Source organism: Diceros bicornis, chromosome 40 (genome assembly GCF_020826845.1).
Source record: "Diceros bicornis minor isolate mBicDic1 chromosome 40, mDicBic1.mat.cur, whole genome shotgun sequence".
Lineage (NCBI taxonomy): Eukaryota > Metazoa > Chordata > Mammalia > Perissodactyla > Rhinocerotidae > Diceros > Diceros bicornis.
In genome coordinates, this window is record NC_080779.1 from 8426127 (window position 1) to 8448956 (window position 22830).

General features: G+C 46.2%; 1 protein-coding gene across 1 annotated transcript in view; it reads left to right on the forward strand.

Annotated features, from left to right (window-relative positions):
- Window positions 1-22555, forward strand: part of TGFBRAP1 (transforming growth factor beta receptor associated protein 1) — a 65229-nt gene extending 42674 nt beyond the window's left edge. Inside the window, exons 5-12 of the mRNA XM_058534375.1 lie at window positions 4786-4868; window positions 8108-8449; window positions 10236-10293; window positions 12468-12611; window positions 13072-13218; window positions 13769-13928; window positions 17333-17766; window positions 19812-22555. Coding sequence (XP_058390358.1) covers window positions 4786-4868; window positions 8108-8449; window positions 10236-10293; window positions 12468-12611; window positions 13072-13218; window positions 13769-13928; window positions 17333-17766; window positions 19812-19988 — 1545 coding nt within the window. The 3' untranslated portion in view covers window positions 19989-22555. The remainder of the gene's footprint in view (window positions 1-4785; window positions 4869-8107; window positions 8450-10235; window positions 10294-12467; window positions 12612-13071; window positions 13219-13768; window positions 13929-17332; window positions 17767-19811) is intronic.
- The last annotated feature ends 275 nt before the right edge of the window (window positions 22556-22830 follow it).

Consider the following 22830-nt stretch of genomic DNA (forward strand, 5'->3'; position numbering starts at 1 on the left):
AAATTATTAGGTTCATTTGTTTCATTTGACTTTTGTTTTATAGGGATTGCTTTTTAAAATTTAATTCTTTTGTAATTACATAAAATATTAGCATAGTTCAAAAGTCAAATCAACACAACGAAGTGTCTTCACGGAAGTCCACCTTCTTTCTCTCCCTTCACCGCATGTTTTCGCCCCCCTCCTTCCTTCCTCTCTGTCTGTCTTTTGATGTGAGGGTTGGTATGTTTGTTTTAATGATAACCTTAATAGTATTAACTTTACAAAAGTCCTTTGGTTTTCTCTTTTTGCTGGGGGGGAGGGTCTTATTGTCTGGTGGGTCCCCACTTTGAGCAATATTTGAAATTAGCAAATGACCTCTTCGTCACCTTTCCCAGCATCTGTGTTAACGTGATATCCCTTTATTCCGGGTTAATTCCTGTAGGCAGTCTGCACACATGCTGTACTTTTTGTGGCATCTCCCCATTCTCCCCTGTCTTTTTTTTTGTGAGGAAGATCAGCCCTGAGCTAACATCCATGCCAATCCTCCTCTTTTTGCTGAGGAAGACTGGCCCTGGGCTAACATCTATTGCCAGTCCTCCTTTTTTTCCCTTTTTCTCCCCAAAGCCCCAGTAAATAGTTGTATGTCATAGTTGTACATCCTTCTTAGTTGCTGTATGTGGGACGCGGCCTCAGCATGGCCAGAGAAGCGGTGTGTCGGTGCGCGCCCGGGATCCGAACCCGGGCCACCACTAGCGGAGCACGCGCACTTAACCGCCAAGCCATGGGGCCGGTCCCATCTCCCCTGTTTTTTGATGGTTATATTGTCTCTACTTTTTCAGAGCATATAGCCATCACATACTACACTTCCTCCTTTTGTCTATTCGTCTCAGTTCTGTGTTGAATTTGGATGGATTACTCTCCAGTCATGTGGTTTTCTGAAGCCATCCTCTGGCAGATATTTCAGGAGGGGCGTATGGGAACACTATCCTGAGTTTCTGCATGTTGGTAACAGTTCACCTGCAGCCTTTATACTGGAAGGCCAGTTGGGCTGGATCTAAAATCTTTGACTCACATTTTCTTTCATTGAGAAACTTAAGTAACTTCCACCGTTATCTTTTGGCATAAAGCATCGACAGTCAAAAATCTGATGACAATGTGAATTTCTTTCCCTTATAGTGAATTGGTGTTTTTGCTTAAATACCCAAAGGATTTTTTCTTTTTCTTTAGAGTCCAGTATCTTAGGGTTAGTACTTACTGGAAAACTGGAGCCTGTGAAGTCCCCCCAACTTTCCTCTGCTGTTCTCAATGGCCTGCCATGTTTCCTGGTGGTTCCTGATGGCAGTTTAGGGACTCTGGCTTTCGTGGCCTCAATGCCACTTTTCCCTTCTCCACTTCTTCCCGTAGTCTCTGATACCACCCATGTCCTGGAGTTGGGGATTTTTTCCAGGGGCTCATACTTTCCTGTTTGTGGGCATGCCTTGTCACCAGTATCGTAATAAATGTGGTCAGTGAGTTTTTGGTTTTGCTATCCCAGTTGTTCTGTTTGGTTTTTTTACTTATGGTAAAATACACATAACATAAAATTTACTATTTTAACTGTTTTTAAGTGTACAGTTGAGCAGCGTTAAGTACATTTGCAATGTTGTGCAACCGTCACCACTATCCATTTCCAGAATGTTTTTTATCACCCCAAATATAAACTGTGTACCGATCGGACAACTCCCGTACCCCCTCTCCCCAACCCGTGCTAACCGCCATTCTACTTTCTGTCTCTATGAATTTGGCGTCTTTAGGTCCCTCGTGTAAGTGCAATCATACAGTGTCTTTTTGTGATTGGTTTATTTCACTTTGCATAATGTCTGCAAGGTTCTTCCATGTTGTAGTGTGTGTCGGAATTTCCTTCCTTTTTAAGGCTGAATAATATCCCATTTGTTGGAGAAGGTTGTATTTCATTTAGGCAGTGCATGTTATGGAGGAGCTGTAAAACAAGGTACATTTGAATTTAGTGCTAGGAAGAACTGTTCTCTTCAGAAGCTCTTGTGTGATATTTAATACAGCCTTGAAAGCAGATTTAGAAATCTCTAGAATAGAATCTTCTGTTTCACAAAATTTTTAGTGCCCCAAATCATAGAAGTTAGAAATCTCAATTCAGAAGTATTTAACTATTATAGTATTATAACTAATAACATGGGTTTTGACTTCAGTTTCATCTTGCTCCCAGAATACATGCGACCTCGTAAGCCTGGCTTGTGTTGGGCCCTCAACCTTCGTACAGAGTAGACATTGAGTGGCACTGCTTACAGATGTGTTTTGCTAATTCACTCTCTTCACCTGCTGTTCTGATAGCTGCCTTGTTCTGAAGGACAAGCTAGTAATGTAGAAAGAAAGCTGAAGACTCCATTGTGGAGTTAGCTCCAGTGTTGGGGAGATAAACAGACGCCCTTGTTCTCTGTCCTCCCCTTGTAGTCATCCTTCTAGTCCTTTTCCTGCCAGCCTACCTGGCTCCAGGTTTTATAAAAGTTCAGCATCACCTGAGCAGAGAGCAGGAGCTGTCAGTCATGGTGGACAATCTCGAAAGGAGGCAGTCATTTTCAGAGAACCAAGAATTGGCTGAGCTTGGTAAAGTTTCAGATCCGTGTTTCAGGTCAGGTTACGTGGCGTTCTCTGTATCATCCACGGTTTCAGCATCCAGTGCTTATATCCAGGACGAAGGAATCTCTCTGCATGCCTCTTCCAAATCTACATATAGCATTCCCAGACTAGAATACAGAAAATAACCCACCTGTGCTTAGAGATTGAGAGTGTTAGCAAAAGTAGTTTTCATTTCTCTTTAGGAAGAGGAAGAATAGATGACATTTGAATCCTGCAGCCATGAGGAATAAATTGTCGTTTAGCTGATCTCTCATCCAGCATGCTGGGTGTGATTGAGAATTCTTCTACCACAGCTGATGGCCCTTTTTTCCTTTTTGCTAAGTGGATGGCCTCTCTTATTTCTGCTTTCAGAAATGAACTGGCATTCCCATGCAACAGAACCGTGACCTGCTCCTGTCTGCTTCTTGTTGGGTGGTGTAAATAGGCCGGTTTTTAGGTCAGAAATGGCTGGTGTCAGGGAAGAAAGATGAAGGCAGGTGATGAGAAGAGGCATGAAAAGGCAGCCTGCCTTTTCTGACATCTCTAAAGGAATTTCCATGGGGACGGGGAGTAACTGTTGTGTGCTTTTGAGAACTCTCTAATACTAGAGCAAAAGCACATTTTAAAGCTGATTTGAGGGAGCAGGAGTGATAGCCTGTAGATCCCGACCGTCTCCACCCACCTTCTTTCTTCAGCAGGTGCCAGCAATAACTGCCTGCTGTGTACCTGGAGGAATCAGTGGGTGGAAGGAATTGGGCTCTAGAATCAGAAAGATCTAGTTTTAAATCCTGGCTCAGCCACTTATTACTTTAGTAACTTTGGGCTAAAAACTTAATATCTCTGAGCAGAATGTTCCTATCTGTAAAATGGGGATAGTGAGTGACAATGAAAGTAGACATTCATAAAAATTGATCAGCTAGTTCTTCAGGTCAATAAGCGCTTACTAAATAGCAGATACTATGCTAAGGGTGTGGGGATACTAAGATGAATAATGTGTGTACCTTGCCTTCAAGGAATTTATGGCTTATAAAACAGCATGTTGGGGGCTGGCCTGGTGGCGTAGTGGTTAAGTTTGTGTACTCCGCTTTGGCAGCCCGGAATTCAGGGGTTCAGATCCTAGGCACAGACCTGCGTACAGCTCATCAAGCCATGCTGTGGCAGCGTCCCACATACAAAATAAAGGAAGATAGGCACAGATGCTAGCTCAGGGCCGATCTTCCTCAAGCAAAAAGAGGAAGTTTGGTGACAGTTGTTAGCTCAGGGCCATTCTTCACCAGAAAAAAAATAAATAAACCTAGCATGATGGATTGGAAGGAGGAGGAATTAAGAAGTCACAGAGTCTTAAACACAATTAGAGTCTTTAATTGTGAGGTGATGAGGGCCTGGGCACTGATGATGGAACCAGTAAGAACAGAGTGAAGAGACGTGTCCAATAGCTATTTCAAACAAAGGATGGACAAAACTTGAAAACTGACCAGATTGGGCAGTGACAGGGAGGCGGTGAAAGTAAAGACACCACAAGACAACTTCCTAAAGTGTTTGGGGAGTACTGTATTAAACAAAGATAAACCGGCACCTTTTTGGAGGAACTCCCAGACTGTAATGTTAGTGTGGGCTGTGCATCACCAGGAGGAGACAGAATACACAGCGTTTCCCGTGTTGGCTAGGAAAGCCTATTGATTTATTAAATGGGATTGGCCTGGTGCTCTGAGGGGTGCTCAGAAGTGCTGCTGTGAGATGTCAATTCCAGAAGAGTGGAAGAAGGATGAGCTGCTGCTAGACTGCCAGAAACACCAGAGGTGTTACTATCCATCTGAGCAACCGGAAGTTAAAATAGGAGCAGTCATTGAAGCCCTGCGAATTAATGAGGAGAGAATAGAAGATAAGGAATGTATTTGGGAAGGATTGGGATTTATGAAAAAAATCCATGAAGGAGAAGGAAGAATAGTTAAATAGAGAACAACTTTATTTCAAGAATGAGGGGTTGATCGACATATGTATATATGTATATGTTGAAAATAATTTTGTGTATGCCTTGCTTTTTCCTTACCTTGTAATTTCAAATTTCTATGTAATAATTAACATTTAGCTTGGTTTATGATTAGAAATTTAGTTTCTCCCTACAGTAATGATTTTAAGGTATCTCTAAGAGTCTAAACCTGTCTTTCGTTGCAGGTAATGTACAGAAGGATTCTGCAGCAGGCGGGGTTCATACAGTTTGCACAACTCCAGTTCCTGGAGGCGAAAGAGCTCTTCAGGTAATTTGAGGTGTTGGTAGCAAGACTTCAAGTGTCCCTCTGTGGTCAGAGTCCTCTTCAGCTGTGACGCTGTGGTGGGAAGTGCAGCCGCCATTAGACTGGGCTTCAGGTAGAAACGACAAGGCCCGTGTCTACTATCAGACATCACCCATGCTCATTCCCGGACTCCCCCACCCTCAGCCGGAGTTCAGCTGTCCTGTATCTTGAAAAGAGTGGGGCTGCTGAGGGGCGTGCATTGTAGTCCTGTGAGGAGAGGAGGAGGGAATTCTGAAGAGTGAACTTGGTAACATGTGAAGGATTCCTAGGGAAATACTATTGCTCACTTTTTCTTTTCTCCAGAGATTTTATAAGAAGCTATGAGTTTAGGAAAGCAGCAGGTGCTTCTGGGATGACTCATGAAAACTATTCTTCTGAAAACTTTTTAAATGGCATGTTCCTGGTTAGCTCTCTCAGAAAGTTGAGTTTCTGTTATGAGGGTCCCTTCTGGCATTGTGATTCATCCTGTACCCCGTGGGCCAGCTCCCACCACCCCCCACGCCTGTCCCACCTGCACACCTTCACTGTCACATCCACATTCCTCTCAGGCTGGTGGGCTCAGTGAGACAGTGGTTGTTGACGTGCTCACTCAGCACTCCTTACAGAAGATTAGCTTAAACCTGCAATGATGGTCTTTAAATATCCTACTAAAGTATTGCCTATAGATTAAGTTTTCAGAATGTCTAACTAGATTCTGCACAGTTCAGAGCCACCTAAGAGATAAGATACATACGAAGCCTCCAAGTAGATCCTTTCATCTAGGTAACGACAAGCAGGAAGACTCGCTGAAGCACGCTGTCTACCACCTGTTCTGTGGGATGTTTGCAGTACAACCCAGGCCGCATTTACAGCCAAAGTGGCTCTGGTCTCCTGTCCTGTCACAAAATCGGTTGTAGAGAAGAGATTTCTGAGTAAAGAAGGAATCACCTATTGAATAGTGATGTTCTCTGTAACTTTCACTTATGTAAATTCTGTGTGCTGTTCTCATCTGTTCCTGGGAAGATCAGTAGCTTTGGGGTTTAAATATATTCTTTGCCCCTTTGGACCTAGACTCTTCTCTGTCCTATCTTGTTTTATCCGTCCAATGTGGAAGACCTCTTCAACTGGCTCATGGGTGCCTCCCATTACATCCTTTTCTGATGGATTAATTCGAAACACTAGGTAAACGGCCACAGCTGCATTCCTAGGAAAGTTCACTGATTTTGTAGGAAAATAAGTGTAGAGCCTGTCAGTCATGAGTTCAAGGTTCCTGCGCTTCATACTTCAGCCTCTCAATAGCTCAACTTGAAATTGCCTGCTGCTCAGCTCGTCTCAAAAGTGTGACTGAGCAAGTTGATACTTGAAGAAGACACTCCTAGACAAGGACGATTCCGCTTCCCCTTCCTGTGCCCACAGCAAACGTTGCTAATAACTCAGCATTGTTTTTTCTCATTGATCTGAGACTTGTCCTCAGATTCCTCCTCAGTTCAGTGCTAATCATGGTTGGTGCCTAAGATAGAAACTGTTTATCGTTCATGTCGTGGGGACCTACGCTCTGTGTCTGTTCCTCTAGATGTTGTGCAGCCTGTCCTTGTACCCGGTCACCGTCAGCACTTCTTGCGTTTAGCGAACTTGGCCTAAGCGTCGGAGCTAGGATGAAAGGGTGAGAGAGCGCCCTGCTCTCGTGGCGTGCCCACACTAGTTCGGAAGATGGATGTGTCCCTGTCGTACGGCGTGGGTGCCGCTCTGCAGTGTGAGTGGAGTGCTGTGGGAGCATTGCAGAGCGTGACTTACATCGGGATTTGTCCTGGACCGTAAATGATGAGCAGAAGTTTCCCAAATTGAGAATCGTACTTTAGGCAAGGATTTTTCAACTGGGGCACTGTTGACGTTTTGGGCTGGGTAATTCCTTGTTGTGGGGGCTTTCTCCTGCATGGTAGGATGTGTAGCTGCAGCCCTGGCCTCTACCCGCTAGGTGCCAACAGCACCCTCCAGTCATGACAGAATGTCTCCAGACATTGCCAGATGTCCCCCAGGGAGCAAAACTGCTTCCTGTTGAGAACCACTGCTTCAGGCAGAGGCAACAGCAAAGGCTAAGAGGTATGAAATGTAGCAACTGGCAAAATAATGAGGGAGAGTTCAGTGTTGGTGCATGGAGGGATGGTTGACGCTGAAGTTGTAAGGTGTTTTGGGATCAGTTTAGAAAGGGTCTCGAATGCCAGGCTAAGAGGTTTGAAAGGTATCTTGTGAGTAGTACAGAACCACTGAGGGTCAGGAGAGGGCGAAGATGGAGAGAGCAGAGTGGAAGGAAGGAGACCAGAGGCAGGAAGCCAGGCGAGTGGAGGAGAGACGATCAGAGCTTGAAGGAAGGCAGTGGCCGTCACAGAAAGTATAGATCCTGGGTCCTCCCTCAGAGGTTCCCACTCAGTGTGTCTGGGGTCGGGCCGCTGCTTCTGTTTCCTCCAGAGATGTCCCACAGGTGGATCTGGTGCTGGGCCAGGGTTGCGGTCCACAGCTAAGGGATGCCACCATTAACTTACCATTGTAGACAGGACGAGCAGGCTGGAGGGGAGGAGGTGGGAAAGGGACCAACAGTGAATTAGAGATGGAACCTCACTCCATATGGCTTCCTGGGCCTTACAAGCTTCGGACACTACGCTGGCCACTGAGTTGCATCCTAATGTTAGGCTCTGAAACACTAATGAGAGTCACCACAGAAATGGCCACGTGAATGCTTCTCTGTCTTCTGTTGTAAGATCATTGATGAGGAAATCGTAAGTTATGTTCTTGTAAAGTCCCTCCTTTGTGGACCATTCAACAAATTCGTTTGTAATTTAGTGGTTTCAGAAGGACCGTCCTCGGCCTGTGATCAGACAGTGATGCTGTGTTTCCTGTGTGTGCTGTCTTCGCCCTGGTTTCCGGGGAGTCTGTGCTAGCTCGGTGTTCAGCTCGCCTCAGGCGTTTTGATACTCCGCTTCCACGCTGGTCGTGTGCGTGTCTTTCTCTGTGCTCCCCTCTGGTCTTTCTGGAAGCAAGTGGTGGCACACAGCTCAGTAGTGCTTTGCTGCACTTGCAAATTAGGACAGTTGCTCTGCCATGTTTACCCGCATATCCAGCTCCCCATTAGCATGTGCAGACATGCACACCCCTCCAGTGTTGTTTTGTGTGCCTATGTGTACTCTTTCTTTCTTTTTGCTTCATTTAGTTTGACACTGTAATTGCAGAAGCGGCCAGCTTGATGTCCGGGAGCTGATCTCTCTCTACCCCTTCCTGTTGCCCACCTCCTCTTCATTCACACGGTCTCACCCTCCTCTCCATGAGTATGCAGACCTGAACCAGCTGACCCAAGGGGACCAGGAGAAGATGGCCAAGTGCAAGCGCTTCCTCATGAGCTACTTGAACGAAGTCCGCAGCACAGAGGTAGCCAATGGCTACAAAGAGGACATTGACACAGCCTTGCTCAAGCTGTACGCGGAGGCCGACCATGACAGTCTGCTGGACCTCCTGGTCACTGAGAACTTCTGTCTCCTGACAGACAGCGCTGCCTGGCTAGAGAAGCACAAAAAGTGAGTGTTCTCTTTCCGGATGCAGTCAGGGGCTTCGTGCCTAGCCCTTCCCCACCCAGTGGGGAGACTGTTGTGAAGCTGAGGTAGCCAGTGTGATGTGTGAGTTCCCAAGAGATTCATCAGGTGACAACCTCGAAATCATGGTGACAGCCCAGCGCCCTCCCTCAGGTTATATCACCTTGTCGTGGTCTGCAGACCAACTGAAGGGGTCTTGGAGGGCATTAACTCTCAGACCATTTCTTCAGTGATAGAGAATACAGTTTAGACCTAGGCATAGGCCTTGTTAGTAAATGAAGTGATTCTTAATCTTTCTCCGTATTCCATCTAGGATTGACCTGTGGAAGATGCCACATGTATGTTGTAAAATTAATCATGCAGTTTACTCATTGATGAGTAGATTGAATGGATAGATACACTTCAGGATAAATAGATAAAAAGGGAGGCTTCTTGATAAAAGGTTATGGCTTAAAACTCTGCCTTCATTATGTGCGTGAGTTGGTAGGCAGCCAGCCCCCTACTTTATGCACCAGGGCGACTTGTCTGTAGTGACTGACTAGATAAGAGCCAGCATCTTCTTCATCCTGGGCAGATGGTCAAGTCGTATGACCCTTCTAGGCCTCAGGAGTTTTTTCTTTAAAAATGAGGGGGGTTGGGTGATCCCTGAACTCCACTAGGCAATAGGACTCTTTGTCTATGATTTTTATTATGTATTTGAAATGGGAAAAGTGCTGATGAAACCCCATGGAGACTGCGGGGGTTCCAGTGCGCAGTCCTGTTCAGATGCCGCGACAATACAGGCTTGTGACTGGTCTCCATGAGGGTTTTGGCTCTCTCAGCAGTTTCCCTCAGTTTCAAGCACACTGTGAAATGGAGTTATTTTGTTTAGGAACCAAAAAATACACTCATGTCTCTTGGTAGTGCCTTGGGATGGTAGAGTCCGGAGAGTAAGTGTAACTTGCTGAACGATTAAAGAAAAAAGAAGGGTTCCTGCAAATAGTTCAATATCTTGAGAGTTTGCTCTCTGAGGGAAGAGATCTGACCTCCCCGTGGGTCAGCTTGCCCCAGTCACCTGCTGGGGAGGAGGAGGACCGGGAGCGGGACCCACCTGCAGAACTTGGGGAGGGCGGGAACGGCTCACTGCCCAGGCGATGCCAATGTTATTGCACATCCTTCCCCTTATAACTGAGGAAATGGAGGGCCAGGGAAGGTAATCAACTTGCTCGAGGTCATACAGTCCATTAGTAGTGAAGCCCATATTGAAACTCGGGTCCTTGAACTCTGGGTGCCCTCCCCAGGGCTCTCCCTGACTCTCTGTTCTCTGTGATGCCTGGATTCTGTTGGCCTTTGTTGCTGTTCATACTCAGACTCCTTACCCTCTCTTTCCATAATGACTCAGATAGCATACCTTCCGAATATTCATTTAACACCTTGTGATGGGTTAATAATGGTTAGCTGAAGAGGTATGAAACAATTTAAATTAATATTTGAAGCAAATTATAAAGCAATTCCAAATGTGATTTTTCCATAGTATAATCATAATTATATTTCAGTTTATCTTAGACTTGAATATGATCCTCTTTGGACGCTGACAGGGCGCACATTTTTATACCATAAGTAAATAAACAGAAATGAGGATCTTTTTGTTGCTTGAAATTTGTTGTTGAACGCTGAGTTGAATAGAATACAGAGCAGGAGTAGGGGACCAGGGCCAGGGGTGTCGCTGTGTGGCTGCCTCCTGCAGCAGACGGTGGGGACAGGGTGCACTCACCACGCTGTTTCCTTCCAGGTATTTTGCGCTGGGACTGCTCTATCATTATAATAACCAGGACGCTGCTGCCGTTCAGGTTAGTTCCAAAGCATCTGAGCATTATTTAAAAATCAGTACCATTTCGCTTTGTGTTATTTGAGAAAAAATCACAAACATCATGATAGAGACCACTTTTGCCTGATCTATAACCGTTTTTACAGAACAAAAACAGTACTATTTTAGAAAGTGAATTTCTTGAGAAATGTTGGCCAAGAGTTTTCTTTTCTTTGTCTTTACATCTCTTTAAAGAACATTATCAAGGTTGAGTTTTTGAAAATTAAGAAATAGAAATATGATTTTTTACTGAGCCACGAGGCATGTGATATCACTGCCTTATCAGACGGTTAAGCATGTGAATAAGTTTGTTTATAATTTCCACTATTAATGACAATAGCTGTTGCCAGTGAGCTGGGTAAATTATGATCCCCACATCATCTGTGACAAAACTAAAGCTGACCCAAGCCAGTCACTTGCCCAGGGTCACACCACTGGCCAGTGGTAGAGCTGGGATTAGAAGCAGTCTCTAGGTGGCCCTGGCAGGGGTCCCACACCTGAACTGAAAATGGCATCAATTTCTAGCTTTGTCTCTTGTCTTGAATCTCACATCTCATACCTGGTCTTGAGCAAACTTCATCTCACTCTTTCACGAGACCGTCTCCCCTTCTGTCATTTGTCATCCACTGGTAGTGCTTTGTATCGCAGTTTCCTCACGTGCGTTTTTTGTTTTGTTTTGTGAGCGAACAGGAACATCAGCGGTACTCACAAAGTTAAAGTCATCTTTATGACTTTGCAAAACCACACATGTATTCGGTTGCTTTGAGAAACTGTCATGGTAACATGGTTGCAGAGTGGGTTAAAAAAAAATGGGTTCCCATCATCATGTACCCAATGGCTAAGAGTAGATTTGGGTGACAAAGATAAAAGTTTGATTTTATTTTTAATATTTTCTCCCAGTCCGTGGCTTATCTTTTCATTTTCTTTTATTTATTTATTTGTTTTATTTGATTTGATTTTTTTGGTGAGGAAGATGGGCCCTGAGCTAACACCTGTTGCCAATCTTCCTCTTTTTGCTTGAGGAAGATTGTCCCTGAGCTAACATCTGTGCCAGTCTTCCTCTATTTTGTATGTGGGATGCTGCCACAGCACGCCTTGATGAGTGGAGTAGGACCCTCGAACTCTAGGCTGCCAAAGTGAAGCTCGCCAAACTTAACCACTATGCCAGTGGGCCAGCCCCTGATTTTTTAAATCGCATAGTTCTGAGAATTACAGTTTGATATAAGTGTAATAATAACATTGGCAGAGCTATAGAGAGAAAGATTTGAAAAATTGAAATAATAGGAAATAAATCTCCATATATGGCAGAATTCTGCTATAAAAAAATGACACATTTCAGTATGTATGTGAGTAGGTTATTTGGCGTGGGGAATTCAGTGTTGAAGAAACTAGTACCGTAAAAAAAAAGTTCATATGCTGATGTCAGAATTTACGTTGCCCGCCCTGTTTCCTGGGCTTCTTGTTCGTGCCATGATTCACAAGTGCAGCACGGCGGATAGGTGGAGGAGGTACACGACACAGGTGATGCCGTGTGGACAGCCTCCATCTCTTCCCCCCCACATGGCGTCGCCTCATTCTGGGGTTCTGAAAGTAAACCTCGGTTTACATGGCAGGGAAATTTCTGGATCAAATAGCAAAGGACTGTAAGTCTGTCATGAGCCCCTGTGCAAAAGACAGTCAGAACCTAGGGGACAGAATCACGAAAGTTTTTGAAAGCATAATATCTGACTCTCACAGTCCAAAATGGACTGCAAAATCAAGAATTCCTGTGATGGAGAAGGTGGAAACAGCCTAACTGATGGATGCCAGTGAATTTCTTCTGTGTTGGATGTTGTCAGTGATCATTTTGTTTATTTCATGGAAAAACATTTTTAATACATCCACCTCTTCCCGTGTATTATATTTACTATTTGTATTACTGTGATATCATTTAAAAGGAAAGAAAAAGAACTTGGTGCTTTATTTTCTTGATTTGCTGGAACATGTCTTCTACATTTCTATATTTCTCTGAAAAAATTTAAATTGATTTAAGCATTTAAAATTTGTCCTACTAGTTTTAAGTATTAAGAAGCCAAGTAAGTAAACATGTGCCCTTTCTAAGCTAATTCTAAAAGGTATGTAACCTTCCATTTGTTTTAATTTTTTACTCCTTTCCAGTTGTGGGTGAACATCGTGAACGGGGACATTCAGGACTCCACGCGCTCAGACCTTTACGAATACATCGTTGACTTCCTCACCTACAGCTTAGACCGGGAGCTCGTGTGGAAGTATGCTGACTGGGTCTTGCAGAAAAGTGAGGAGGTTCGTGCTTCACAGATGCGTTCTTTTTTGGGGGACCAGTAAAAACAGACAGAAAACTTGATTTTAGGTGGGAAAACAAGCCGTGCTTCACTCTCTCCCTCCACTTCCTTTGTTATCTATTCAGTACATCTCCTTGAGCCATCTGAATCCCAGCTCTTGAGGAAGGCCTGCCTTTCGGTGCTTCTGAGACATCCTGCATCCTGGAGATGCTGGTGACTGTGAAAAGCGTAATAACTAAATTAAGCCAAACTCTTGAGATATTGAACTATTTGCTGGAACCCTTCTCTTTTGCTTAACCTTTTAGAAAGTTACACTGACTCTCTGGACCCTACCATCCCAAGTCACTACCATGAGGTGTCAGCGTATTCTCTGGTTTCTAAACAAAACAACCGTTCCATAGTGTATTCAAGAAACTGAGGGACACTGCTCAGAGAGCCCATACCCGCTACTCTTCTTTCAGATTGGAGTTCAAGTTTTCACCAAGAGGCCTTTGACCGAACAGGAGAAGGATAGTTTTAATCCGGAAGATGTTATCACCTGCCTTAAGAAATATCCTAAAGCTCTTGTGAAGTATCTGGAGCACCTGGTTGTGGACAGGAACCTGCAGGTGAGCCCTTCAGAGCTTAGGCTGAGGGTGCGGCTGCGGGCTCCCGTCGTCACTGAGAGATGGGATTCAACTATGCATCTGTTGGCGGACGGCACTAATGTCGTGTTATGTGTTCCCCGAGGGTTCGGGCTTTACTTGATGGTCTGGGGGGAGCTGGAGGTTTGTGAAAGAGACCAGAAGCATAAGTCGCTTGTTCTTGCCCTCCATCTCATGTCCACTCAGCTTATTCTGTTTCTTCCCTGTTCCTGCCTTGTTATTCTTCTTCAAGGAACTGAGAGAAGCTACCCCTTTTTGGAGAATACTTAAATCCTGTGGCCCTTCTCAAAATAAGAAGTAGCCCTTTTATATTTTTCCCACTGATTTTAAATTCACCTTCTCTGTTTGGTGGTTTCGGAGAGGTTTTCAATCATGGGTGTGTTGTGTTAATTTTCCTTGAGCCTCTGCCCCCGCGCAGCTCAGCACAGTCCGGTCTCGAGAGCACTGCTGACCGGGCGTCCCCAGCGTCCCTCTCGCCAACACTGTCTGTCTGCTCGGATGCCCTTTCCTGCAGAAGGAAGAGTACCACACGCGCTTAGCTCTACTCTACCTGGACGAGGTGCTGCGACAGGGGCCCGGCGCCAGCGGCAAGGGTGCAGAAGTGACCGAGACGCAGGCGAAGCTACGACACCTGCTCCAGAAATCCGACTTGTACCGAGTCCACTTTCTGCTAGGTGAGGAGGCTCTCAGGGTCTCTGCGCGGATCAGCTCCACCGAGGCCCCCAGGAGGGGGAAGCAGAGGTGAAGGCTCTGCATAGCTCCGTGTTTTGAGTCCATGGGGGGATTCCTTGAGCCTCTTTTGGCATAAAGTCAGCCTTCCTGGAGGGTGGGGCAAAGCTTCTCATGCCTCCACCCCCTAGAAATGGACGTTGGCCCTTTAACTGATGACACAAAAGCTGCCCTGGTGGGTGTGGGAGTCTGCATGTCTGTTGAGCATACCTTCATTTAACTTTCCTTGTTTGACTTTGAAGCATTGGAATCAGAGTTCCTTCTGGTGACTCCAGCGTTTGATCCAGGCTTTGCTAGCCGGCACTGCCCAGAGCAGCCCACTCACGGACTGCCCAAGGCTCAGAGCCAGAGGGGGGCAGTGCCGGTGTCTTGGAGGGGAGTGTGGTTTTCGTTTCCTCGGGATGCAGAGACCGCGGTTTCTGTAGTGTGTAAAGAGCCACAAAACAGCATGGTGCTCACACCTGGTAGAATTCACTTGTCTCTTGCTGTATGTGACATGATAGAATTTCTAGATTTGTTCTGACTGGGATTAGTAACAAATTTCTCTTCAGCAGCACTTGACACCATTTTTGACCATTAACTACAGTCGATTCTCATTATTCTCAGTAGTTATGTTCTGGAAAGTCGCCGCAGACACTGAGTTAGTGAATCCTGAACCGCTGCTCCTAGAGGAAGTACAGGGTTAGGTTCCCGTGAGCCTCTGGTCACAACATTTCCACAACCGATCCATACATAACCTTGTTTTATGAGTGTTTCTGTTTAAGGATACCTTATTTAATGTGTATTGTTGACTCATTAACGCTGAACTCACAGCCAGCAGCCCTGTAACTCAGGCCTGAAGGAAGCTCATCTAACACACATTTTCTCTGTAAGGCACATCCCAGCTTCCTTGTGCATAGAAACACTGGGCAACACTTCAGCACTGCACTTGGTGCCATTTTAAATGGTGAAATCACCAACAAAAAGCACAAAAATGCAAAAACCGTGGCGCGCAGTATACCATGAAGAGGACACTTGTTTACAGGAGAGCTGCAGCAAGGACGCAGGGCATGGCCTTGTTGACCTCAGCTGGAAACATGCGTGTCAGGCCACTCACATTTTTTGGCACTCTGTGCATGTCCGCAAACGACCACAAAAGCACCAGGAGTATTGATTTTGGGGTTACAGATAAATTTTGGTGAGTAGGTGAATTCGCAAATACAGAATCTGTGAATAATGAGAATTGACTGTATATGGTCGGCATGGGTCAAAACTGAGCATGATTAAGATACTAATTTCCATAATACCCTATGAAGCAAGCCCTATTTTTAAATTATTTTTATTATTTTTTTTTAATGTATGTGTTTTTAATGCAGTTGTTTATTTGAAGGTCTGTACTGTTTAATTTTTTTTTTTTGGTGAGAAAGATTGTCCCTGAGGTAACATCTGTGCCAGTCTTCCTCTATTTTGTATGTGGGACAAAGCCAAAGCATAGCTTGAGGAGCGATGTGTATGTCCATGCCCAGGATCCGAACCCACGAACCCAGAGCTGCCGAAGCAGAGCACGTGCACTTAATTAACCACTATGCCACCAGGCTGCTCCTATTATTATTTTTACAGGAGAGTAAATTGAAGCTTAGAGAAGTTCTCCAACTTGCCCCAGGTCACACAGCTCGTGAGCAGTAGCTCCAGAACACTAGCTGGGGTTGATACGGCACCTGAACAGCACTTGCCCCGGGGCTGACGTGCAGGTGCCGTGCTTGTCAGCCACACTGGTCTCTCACAGCTGCTGTCCATTCTGATTGTTGGTGCCCATGCTATACTGGTCACTCAACAGTTTTACTATCATCCCTGACTTATTCCATACTTCATGCTTCACAAATCCCCTTCTAAAAATCTCCTGCTGGTCGTGAGTTGGTGATCAGTGTTCTCATTCAGCTACCGTTTTTGAACATGTGTCGTGTGTCGGACACTGCACCAAGCTTATAAGGGTGGATGTAACTTGGTTCTTGTCTTCAGTTTAACGAGAATGCAGATAAGGGCTGATAGATACTCTGTGCAGGGCCGAGGGAGCAACGAGCCGTGCGCTGGGGTGAAGGGGCAGGGAGAGCCTCCCAGAGGAGGTCCTGTTTGAGCAGTCATAAAGGATAAATCTGGGCTTGCAGGGAAAACTGGGGAGCTTGTAGGAAATGGGGCGTCCCCCAAGGCACTGTGGATGAGCACTGGAAACTCAGAGACATACTCTGTCCCCTTGCTAGTCAGGTGACTTGGGGGGTATAGTCTTGGCATGTTGCGATAAGGGTTCCTGTCCAGCCTACCCACTCGGGGTGGCTATGAGAATCAAATATAAATGAGAAGATGGGTGTGAAAAGTGTAGATCACTACAGTGACCTTTTCTTCACCCTCTTTGCACCTCTGCTTGTGCCTTAAGTGTGGTAGCCACTTAGTAATTATTTGCTGACATTCTTTGGGAGGATGATGGTGATGCGCGTTGCAGCCTGTGTGTTTAGTGCTGTAGGTGACCTGTGTGGTAGAGCCAGCCCTTTGCTCCAGGACTAGTGGTGTCTGCCGTGTACATCAGGCCTGAGCGTAGCCAACTTTAAATGCAGAATGCCTATAAATTGAGAATTAACCTTGGCCCCTGAAATAGGAGTTGTCCTCGGAATATCCCTTCACATTAGGAAGAGAAAGTAAGATCTCTTCCTATTTTACAGAGCGATGGAAAGCAAAGGGCCTCTACCAGTGAGAGACAGCCCACGAAGGGCAGCCCGGGTCAGAACTAAGGCTCCCTTTGGTGTTCTCATTTTACTTATGACCTGGAAACTGAAATTGCAGAAGAAACAAAAGGAGATCTTTAGAATGATGTAGATATGGATTTTTAACAATATGAAGCCATATTCCTTCCCATGAAATATATTTTAAATTGGAATAAAGGAGTTCGCCACACTTTTGGGGGTGGTGGTATAGTCTGGATTCAAGTGAATATAGTGCCTTTCTGCTTTAGTCAAAAGGTCCCATACTGGAAAAATAGGAATAATGGTGGATGAGTTGGAGGCCTGCAACTGTGACACTCACTGTTTCCCTGGGGCCTTCTGACATCATGGGTCATTTGTTTTATTCATCGTTAGACTGAGATCTGGCTCTCCTTGTAAGTAGAGTCTGGCTTCAGTGTTGCTAACACCCAGATTGGAAGCATGAGAATACAAGAGCACCCCCTCTTCATCGTCTCGGGGGCGGTCTTTAGCAGGGTCTAGGCAGCTGGGTTTGGTTTGCCCTGTCTTAGGCTACAAGCACCAGGCTGTGGCCTTGGATTGGCAGGCCGAGTGGCTCAGGCCATGCCTGTTTCTACCTTGTGGATTCTGCCCAACAGATAGAATCCAGGGCGCCGGCCTTCCCATGGAGAGCGCCATCCTGCACGGGAAGCTGGAGGAGCACGAGAAAGCCCTGCGCATCCTGGTACACGAGCTGAGGGACTTCTCGGCGGCTGAGGACTACTGCCTGTGGCGCTCCGAGGGCAGGGACCCGCCCTACCGGCAGCGGCTTTTCCACACGCTGCTGGCCATTTACCTCGGCCCCGGGCCCTCCGCGCATGAGCTGACCGTGGCTGCCGTGGACCTCCTGAACCACCGCGCCGCCGAATTTGATGCCGCCCAGGTTCTGCAGCTGCTGCCCGGCAGCTGGTCAGTGCAGCTCCTCTGCCCGTTCCTGATGGGGGCCATGAGGGACAGTGTCCACACCAGGAGGACAACGCAGGTGGCTCTTGGCCTGGCCAAGTCTGAAAACTTAATCTACAAATACGACAAGGTGAGAGCCTGGCCCTTCTAGGCAAGCCAGCCTCCTGACCAGTCGATGTTTTATTTGAGGTAGATTTTACCTGTGGAAATATTCTGTGTCAGTTTTTCTCTCCACCACTTCAGCACCTCAAATGTGTGATTCTACTCATAGAGAAACAGAGATCATGTGAGCAGAGGCAGAGGCTAGGCTGGCAGGGGGAACGTTGGTGTCATTTTCCTCCCCTTCTAGACCCCGGTGTTCAAGAGAGCATGTGGGAAGGCTAGCACTTACTTATGGCGTACATACTGTGTGCCAGGCACGGATCTACACTTTACATCATGATATCATTTCATCAGCACAACAGTTTTATGCAGCATCTACCATTATATCTCCGTTTCACAGAGGAGGAAAGTGAGGCACAGAGAAGTCGCCCAGTAAATGGAGGAGCCCAGATGCGAGTTCCAGGCCAGTTCAGAGCTCCACGTTCTTGGTCGCTGTATTAGGCAGCTCGGGCTGCTATAACAAATACCATAGACTGAGTGATTTAAACAACAGACGTTGATTTCTCACAGTTCTAGAGTCTGGAATTTCAAGATCAAGGTGCCGGCAGATTCGGTACCTGGTGCCTGGTGAGGACTCTCTTCCTGGCTTGTAGATAGGCCCTTTCTCTCTGTGTCCTCACATGGCAGAGAGAGAGCGAGCTCTGGTCTCTCTTCCTCTTCTTATAACGGCCCTAATCCCATCCTGGGAGCCCTACCCTCCTGACCTCACCTTAATCACCTCCCAAGGCCCCACCTCCGAATACCATTGCATTGGGAATTAGGCTTCAACGTACAAATTTGAGGGGGGACACAAACATTCAGTCCATAACAGTCCCCGGGCTCACACCCTTCTGGAGACTTCTCTCTTGTGAGGCCTGTATTCCATGCGGCTGGCGGAGCGATCTTTCCAGAGCAGGAATCCGATGTGTTCCTCCCACTTGGAAGCCTTCGGTGACTCCTCAGTGGAGGAATCGAGGCCTGGAAGATTAAGTCACCTCCTTTGGCCTGTCTCTGTCCATCTCTCGCTGCTTGTCTGGATGCGTGGAGCCTCCCCACGTGACGTGTTGTTTCATACATACGGCCTTTGTCCCGGCCCTGCCCTCTGACTGAGATATTCTTACCTTTTCCTTTTGTGCCTGGTGAATGCCTCCTTGAAACCCAGCCTAAGTGTTTTTCCTTTGTGAAACCTTCATATCCCTTTAAGCAGACTAACCATCTCTTTTGCCTACTCCTGTACTGTGTGCATGCATTCATAATGGTCTCCCTTTACTGTTGGACTTTGGTTCTTTGAGAGCAGGGAACTTCATTTATTTACCTCAGTATTCCTAGAGCCCAGCCTGGCATCTTGAAGGCATTTAGTAAATGTTTGTTGAATGACTGATGAAATTAATGAGTACAGAGTGAATTCACTAAGTTGCTATTCAATCCTGCCCATAGGCTGACTTGCCTGTGTTGACACAAATGAATTGTGAAGAAAGGCTTTTTAACTTGCAAAACTCAAGTCCTATGTGTGGGACAGGGAGCAATGGAATCACGGCTCAGTTTTCTTAGTTACCTTTAAAGAAACGAAATTCTTTCCTAGGACCTGGCAGAAATGTGCCAGTAATCAATAGCCATATGGCTTGACTAAGTCTCTGTTTGTACCTTACTTTTTTTGTTTGCAAATGAGAGGACCAGGGAATTGGATGATTTACACGGTCTTATTCGGCTCTCACATCACATGACTTTATAACAGGCCTTGTTAAACGTGCCGGCGCTCAGGGAACGTGAGGGAGGGTCCTGGTTGGAAAGGCCTTGGCCACACAAGCAGCAGGCTACTTTTGTGAGATAAGAAACCGGCTTTACAATTTTTTTTTTACTTTTCAATTTACTAAGGATATTTTTGTTTATTTTCACTGCTAATATTCTGTGTCAACAAGTGAATGGTAAAGCAGTCCTCATCCATGATAATAATCCATGGGCTAATACGTATCAACTCTGAAAACCTGACGTAGCTTTATGTGAGAGACCCACAGTCTTTATTTCTTTTTGCAGATGAAGTTGAAAGGACGCTCAGTTCTGCTTTCAGACAAAAAGCTCTGCCAGATGTGCCAAAATCCCTTTTGTGAGCCCGTGTTTGTTAGGTATCCAAATGGAGGTCTCGTCCACACCCACTGCGCTGCCGGCAGACACACGAACCCCAGCTCCCCCAGCCCCGGTGCCCGGACTTGAAGAGGCCCGCCCGAGGGCACGAGGGGGACCCCGAGTTCATGACCAGGCCTGCTGGGTGCAGAGAGCAGAAAGCCACTGCACTTGTGTCAGCCAAGACAGAGGGATGACATCTGGGTGCTGGGGAGCCTCAGTCAGTGTGAAACAGGGCCTCTCCGCTGCTGACCACTCTGCTTTGAATGGAAATGGAAACCCCGGAAACAGAGACTGCGAGACTGCGCCGTCCAGGTACCCAGTAGTCCACAACAGATGTCTGCTTTGAAAGATGAGCCTTCCCTGTGCAACCCAGACAAACTGGGCCCCCAGCCCCACTCCCCGATCTTTAAACACGCATTTGCACGGGAAACATTTGCTTCAGGGCGGCAGAGAGGTGAAACCCCATCTCGGCCGGGCGAGTGGCCGGGACACAGAGCCCTGTGGCAGGTGGGTTTCACGTGATGCGCCTTCCCTTCCCGTGTAAGTGCGTTCTCCATCCACAAGGCACAGCCGCTGGGGTCCTGTCTGTTTCTCGAGATTACCTCGGGGGCTCTGCCTTTGCTCTTGGAAATGGCTGACCTTAGGGAAGTGTTTGTGTTCCTTCCTGCTTCCCATCTGGCTCTCAACCCCTGAAAGATTCTGCCTTGTTTACCCAAGCTCTCCCTTTTGGGCAAATTCGTATGCTTCTGGCTGCCTAGCAAGTGAAGACCTGTCAGAAACTGGTAAAGCTCGAAGAGAGAAGCTGCGTGCCCATCTTAGATGACAGCGGACAGGAAACCAGGGCGGGTGAGGGCCCAGTGTATGTTCCTTTACTGTCGCCTCATCTGCTTACTTGAAACTCCATGATTAACACGTTTGACTAAAAATTTTTATTCGAAGTTATATCATCTTTGTAGTTTTTCTCTTGTTTAGAAATTCCCCTGTCATATTGGTTAGGGACATTTTTTCTTGTTAACGTACCTCCTGTTGAATACTCGGGAAATTAAAAGGGAAACATTGTGAGCACAAACGGAGCGTATTTTCAGGGGAGGTCGGTTTTAGCCTCACACTCTCAGCAGGGCGGGCAGTGGTGACAGCTGCCTTTGCACGTGACAGAGACGCCGTCTTTCCTGGTGGCTGCTTCTGCATACCCTGCGGGGAAGTCCAGTCGGGCTGCCTTACCTGCCAGCACTTGACACGCCTGCTCTGAGGTTTCCTGAACACACAGGAAAAATGCCTCCTGTTCACCACGGACTGGGAATTCAGTGTGTTTCTGTTTGACATCTCTGAGAAACTGAAGGTAGTGTTGCTTCACTGCCCTCTTTTGAATTTCTTCATTGTGCATATTGATTCTATTAGGAACTAACAATCAAGACACTGTATCCCCTGCAGTAACGCTTGGAAAACAAGTATCAGCGTCTGTGTGTGACAGGGGAGGACCCTGCACTGTCAGCCCAAGCCCCGGGACGGGGAGGGGGAGGAAGAAGAGCTCATTCCCCATTCTTTAAAAAATGTTTTCCTGAGCTAATAATGGTCAGTATTCATTTTCGTTTTGTGATTCTAAGGGGGCAAAGAAAGTGAAGGCATCCATGCATTCTTTCCTAACTATGTCTCGATTATCTAAAGAATAAATGATGAAGAAGTTCTTGTAACTCAGCCCCACGCTGTGTACATTGGTGTGAATTCAAAGCCCAGGCGTGAGTTTCACCCTGTGGATGACTGTTACGGAATGGTCGTGTTGCTATGTACGTTATCATTACAACTTATGAGTTTGCATTTATTCCTTGAAGAATGAGTTATGCAATATTGCACTTTTAAAAGCACTGTTTCTCTGTACACAAAATGGGTGAAATCTTGAAAAAGACTTGTGATTGCTCATTCCTAACTTGGGGACACTAGTCTCTTTTTTCTCTGAACATTGATCAATATTTTGAAATGTTTGTTAATCCTCTAGAATAATGAGAATTCAAGTTGAACTGTTTTCCATCTCTACCGAATCCCAGCACGGGCAGAATTCTATGAGACTGTGCAGAATTGCCTCCTGTGTTAAAAACTATGCCTTTCTCTAACTCCCACAAGGTCCTTTTCTCAAATCATATTTTTAAAAGAAATACATGGTTCTTTCTAAGGCCTGCTGTTTTGTGATTGTGCCGTTGAATAGAGCAATTAGAACCATCACTCAGCCCTTTTTTCCCTCGTTAGGTTCCGTGTAACCATTCTAGTTAAAACAGCATGAACTGAACTCGGCTGACATTAATATTCTGTGGGCAATACTATTTAATTTTATGAACTGTTTGTCTTCTGTTGCCTATCAAGTATTAATGTGGGAGTGTGGTGTAGGCTGTGGAGCCCCGGGCCTGAGCACAGAGCTAGAGAGCCCGTGCCCGTGGGCTTGGGTATGTGGGCGTCCTTCAGGAGTGCAGGGAGCGCAGGCGGCCCCGGGGCGCGCCATCAATCCATGCCTGTCACACCATGGGGGTAGCTGTTGCATTTTTCTCTCTCCTGTGGAAACCTTTGTCCTTGCAACTTTATCCTTCGCCCCTGGCTGGGTCCCAGATAACCAAGATGTACAAATGTAAACTTGTTGATTTTATTAAAATTCTTTTAATTCTTGGTTCCTTCTGTAATTTTTTTTAAATAAAAACTATCTTGGTGACATGACGGTTTCCACTCTCATGATCCCTAGCCTGAAGAGTTCTAGAACCTAGTCATCTGGACCTGGCGACTCTTCCCAGCACCTGCAGAGGACTTACGGTGGCACTCCTTAAATTCTTTGTTAGTCGTTTGCTGAATTTTAAATGATCCACTTCTGAATTTATCTCCCACATATTCTGAAGGCGCTCCTTGACGTGTGTTGCCTTCCGATTAATCGTGCCCTGAGAACTTGAGC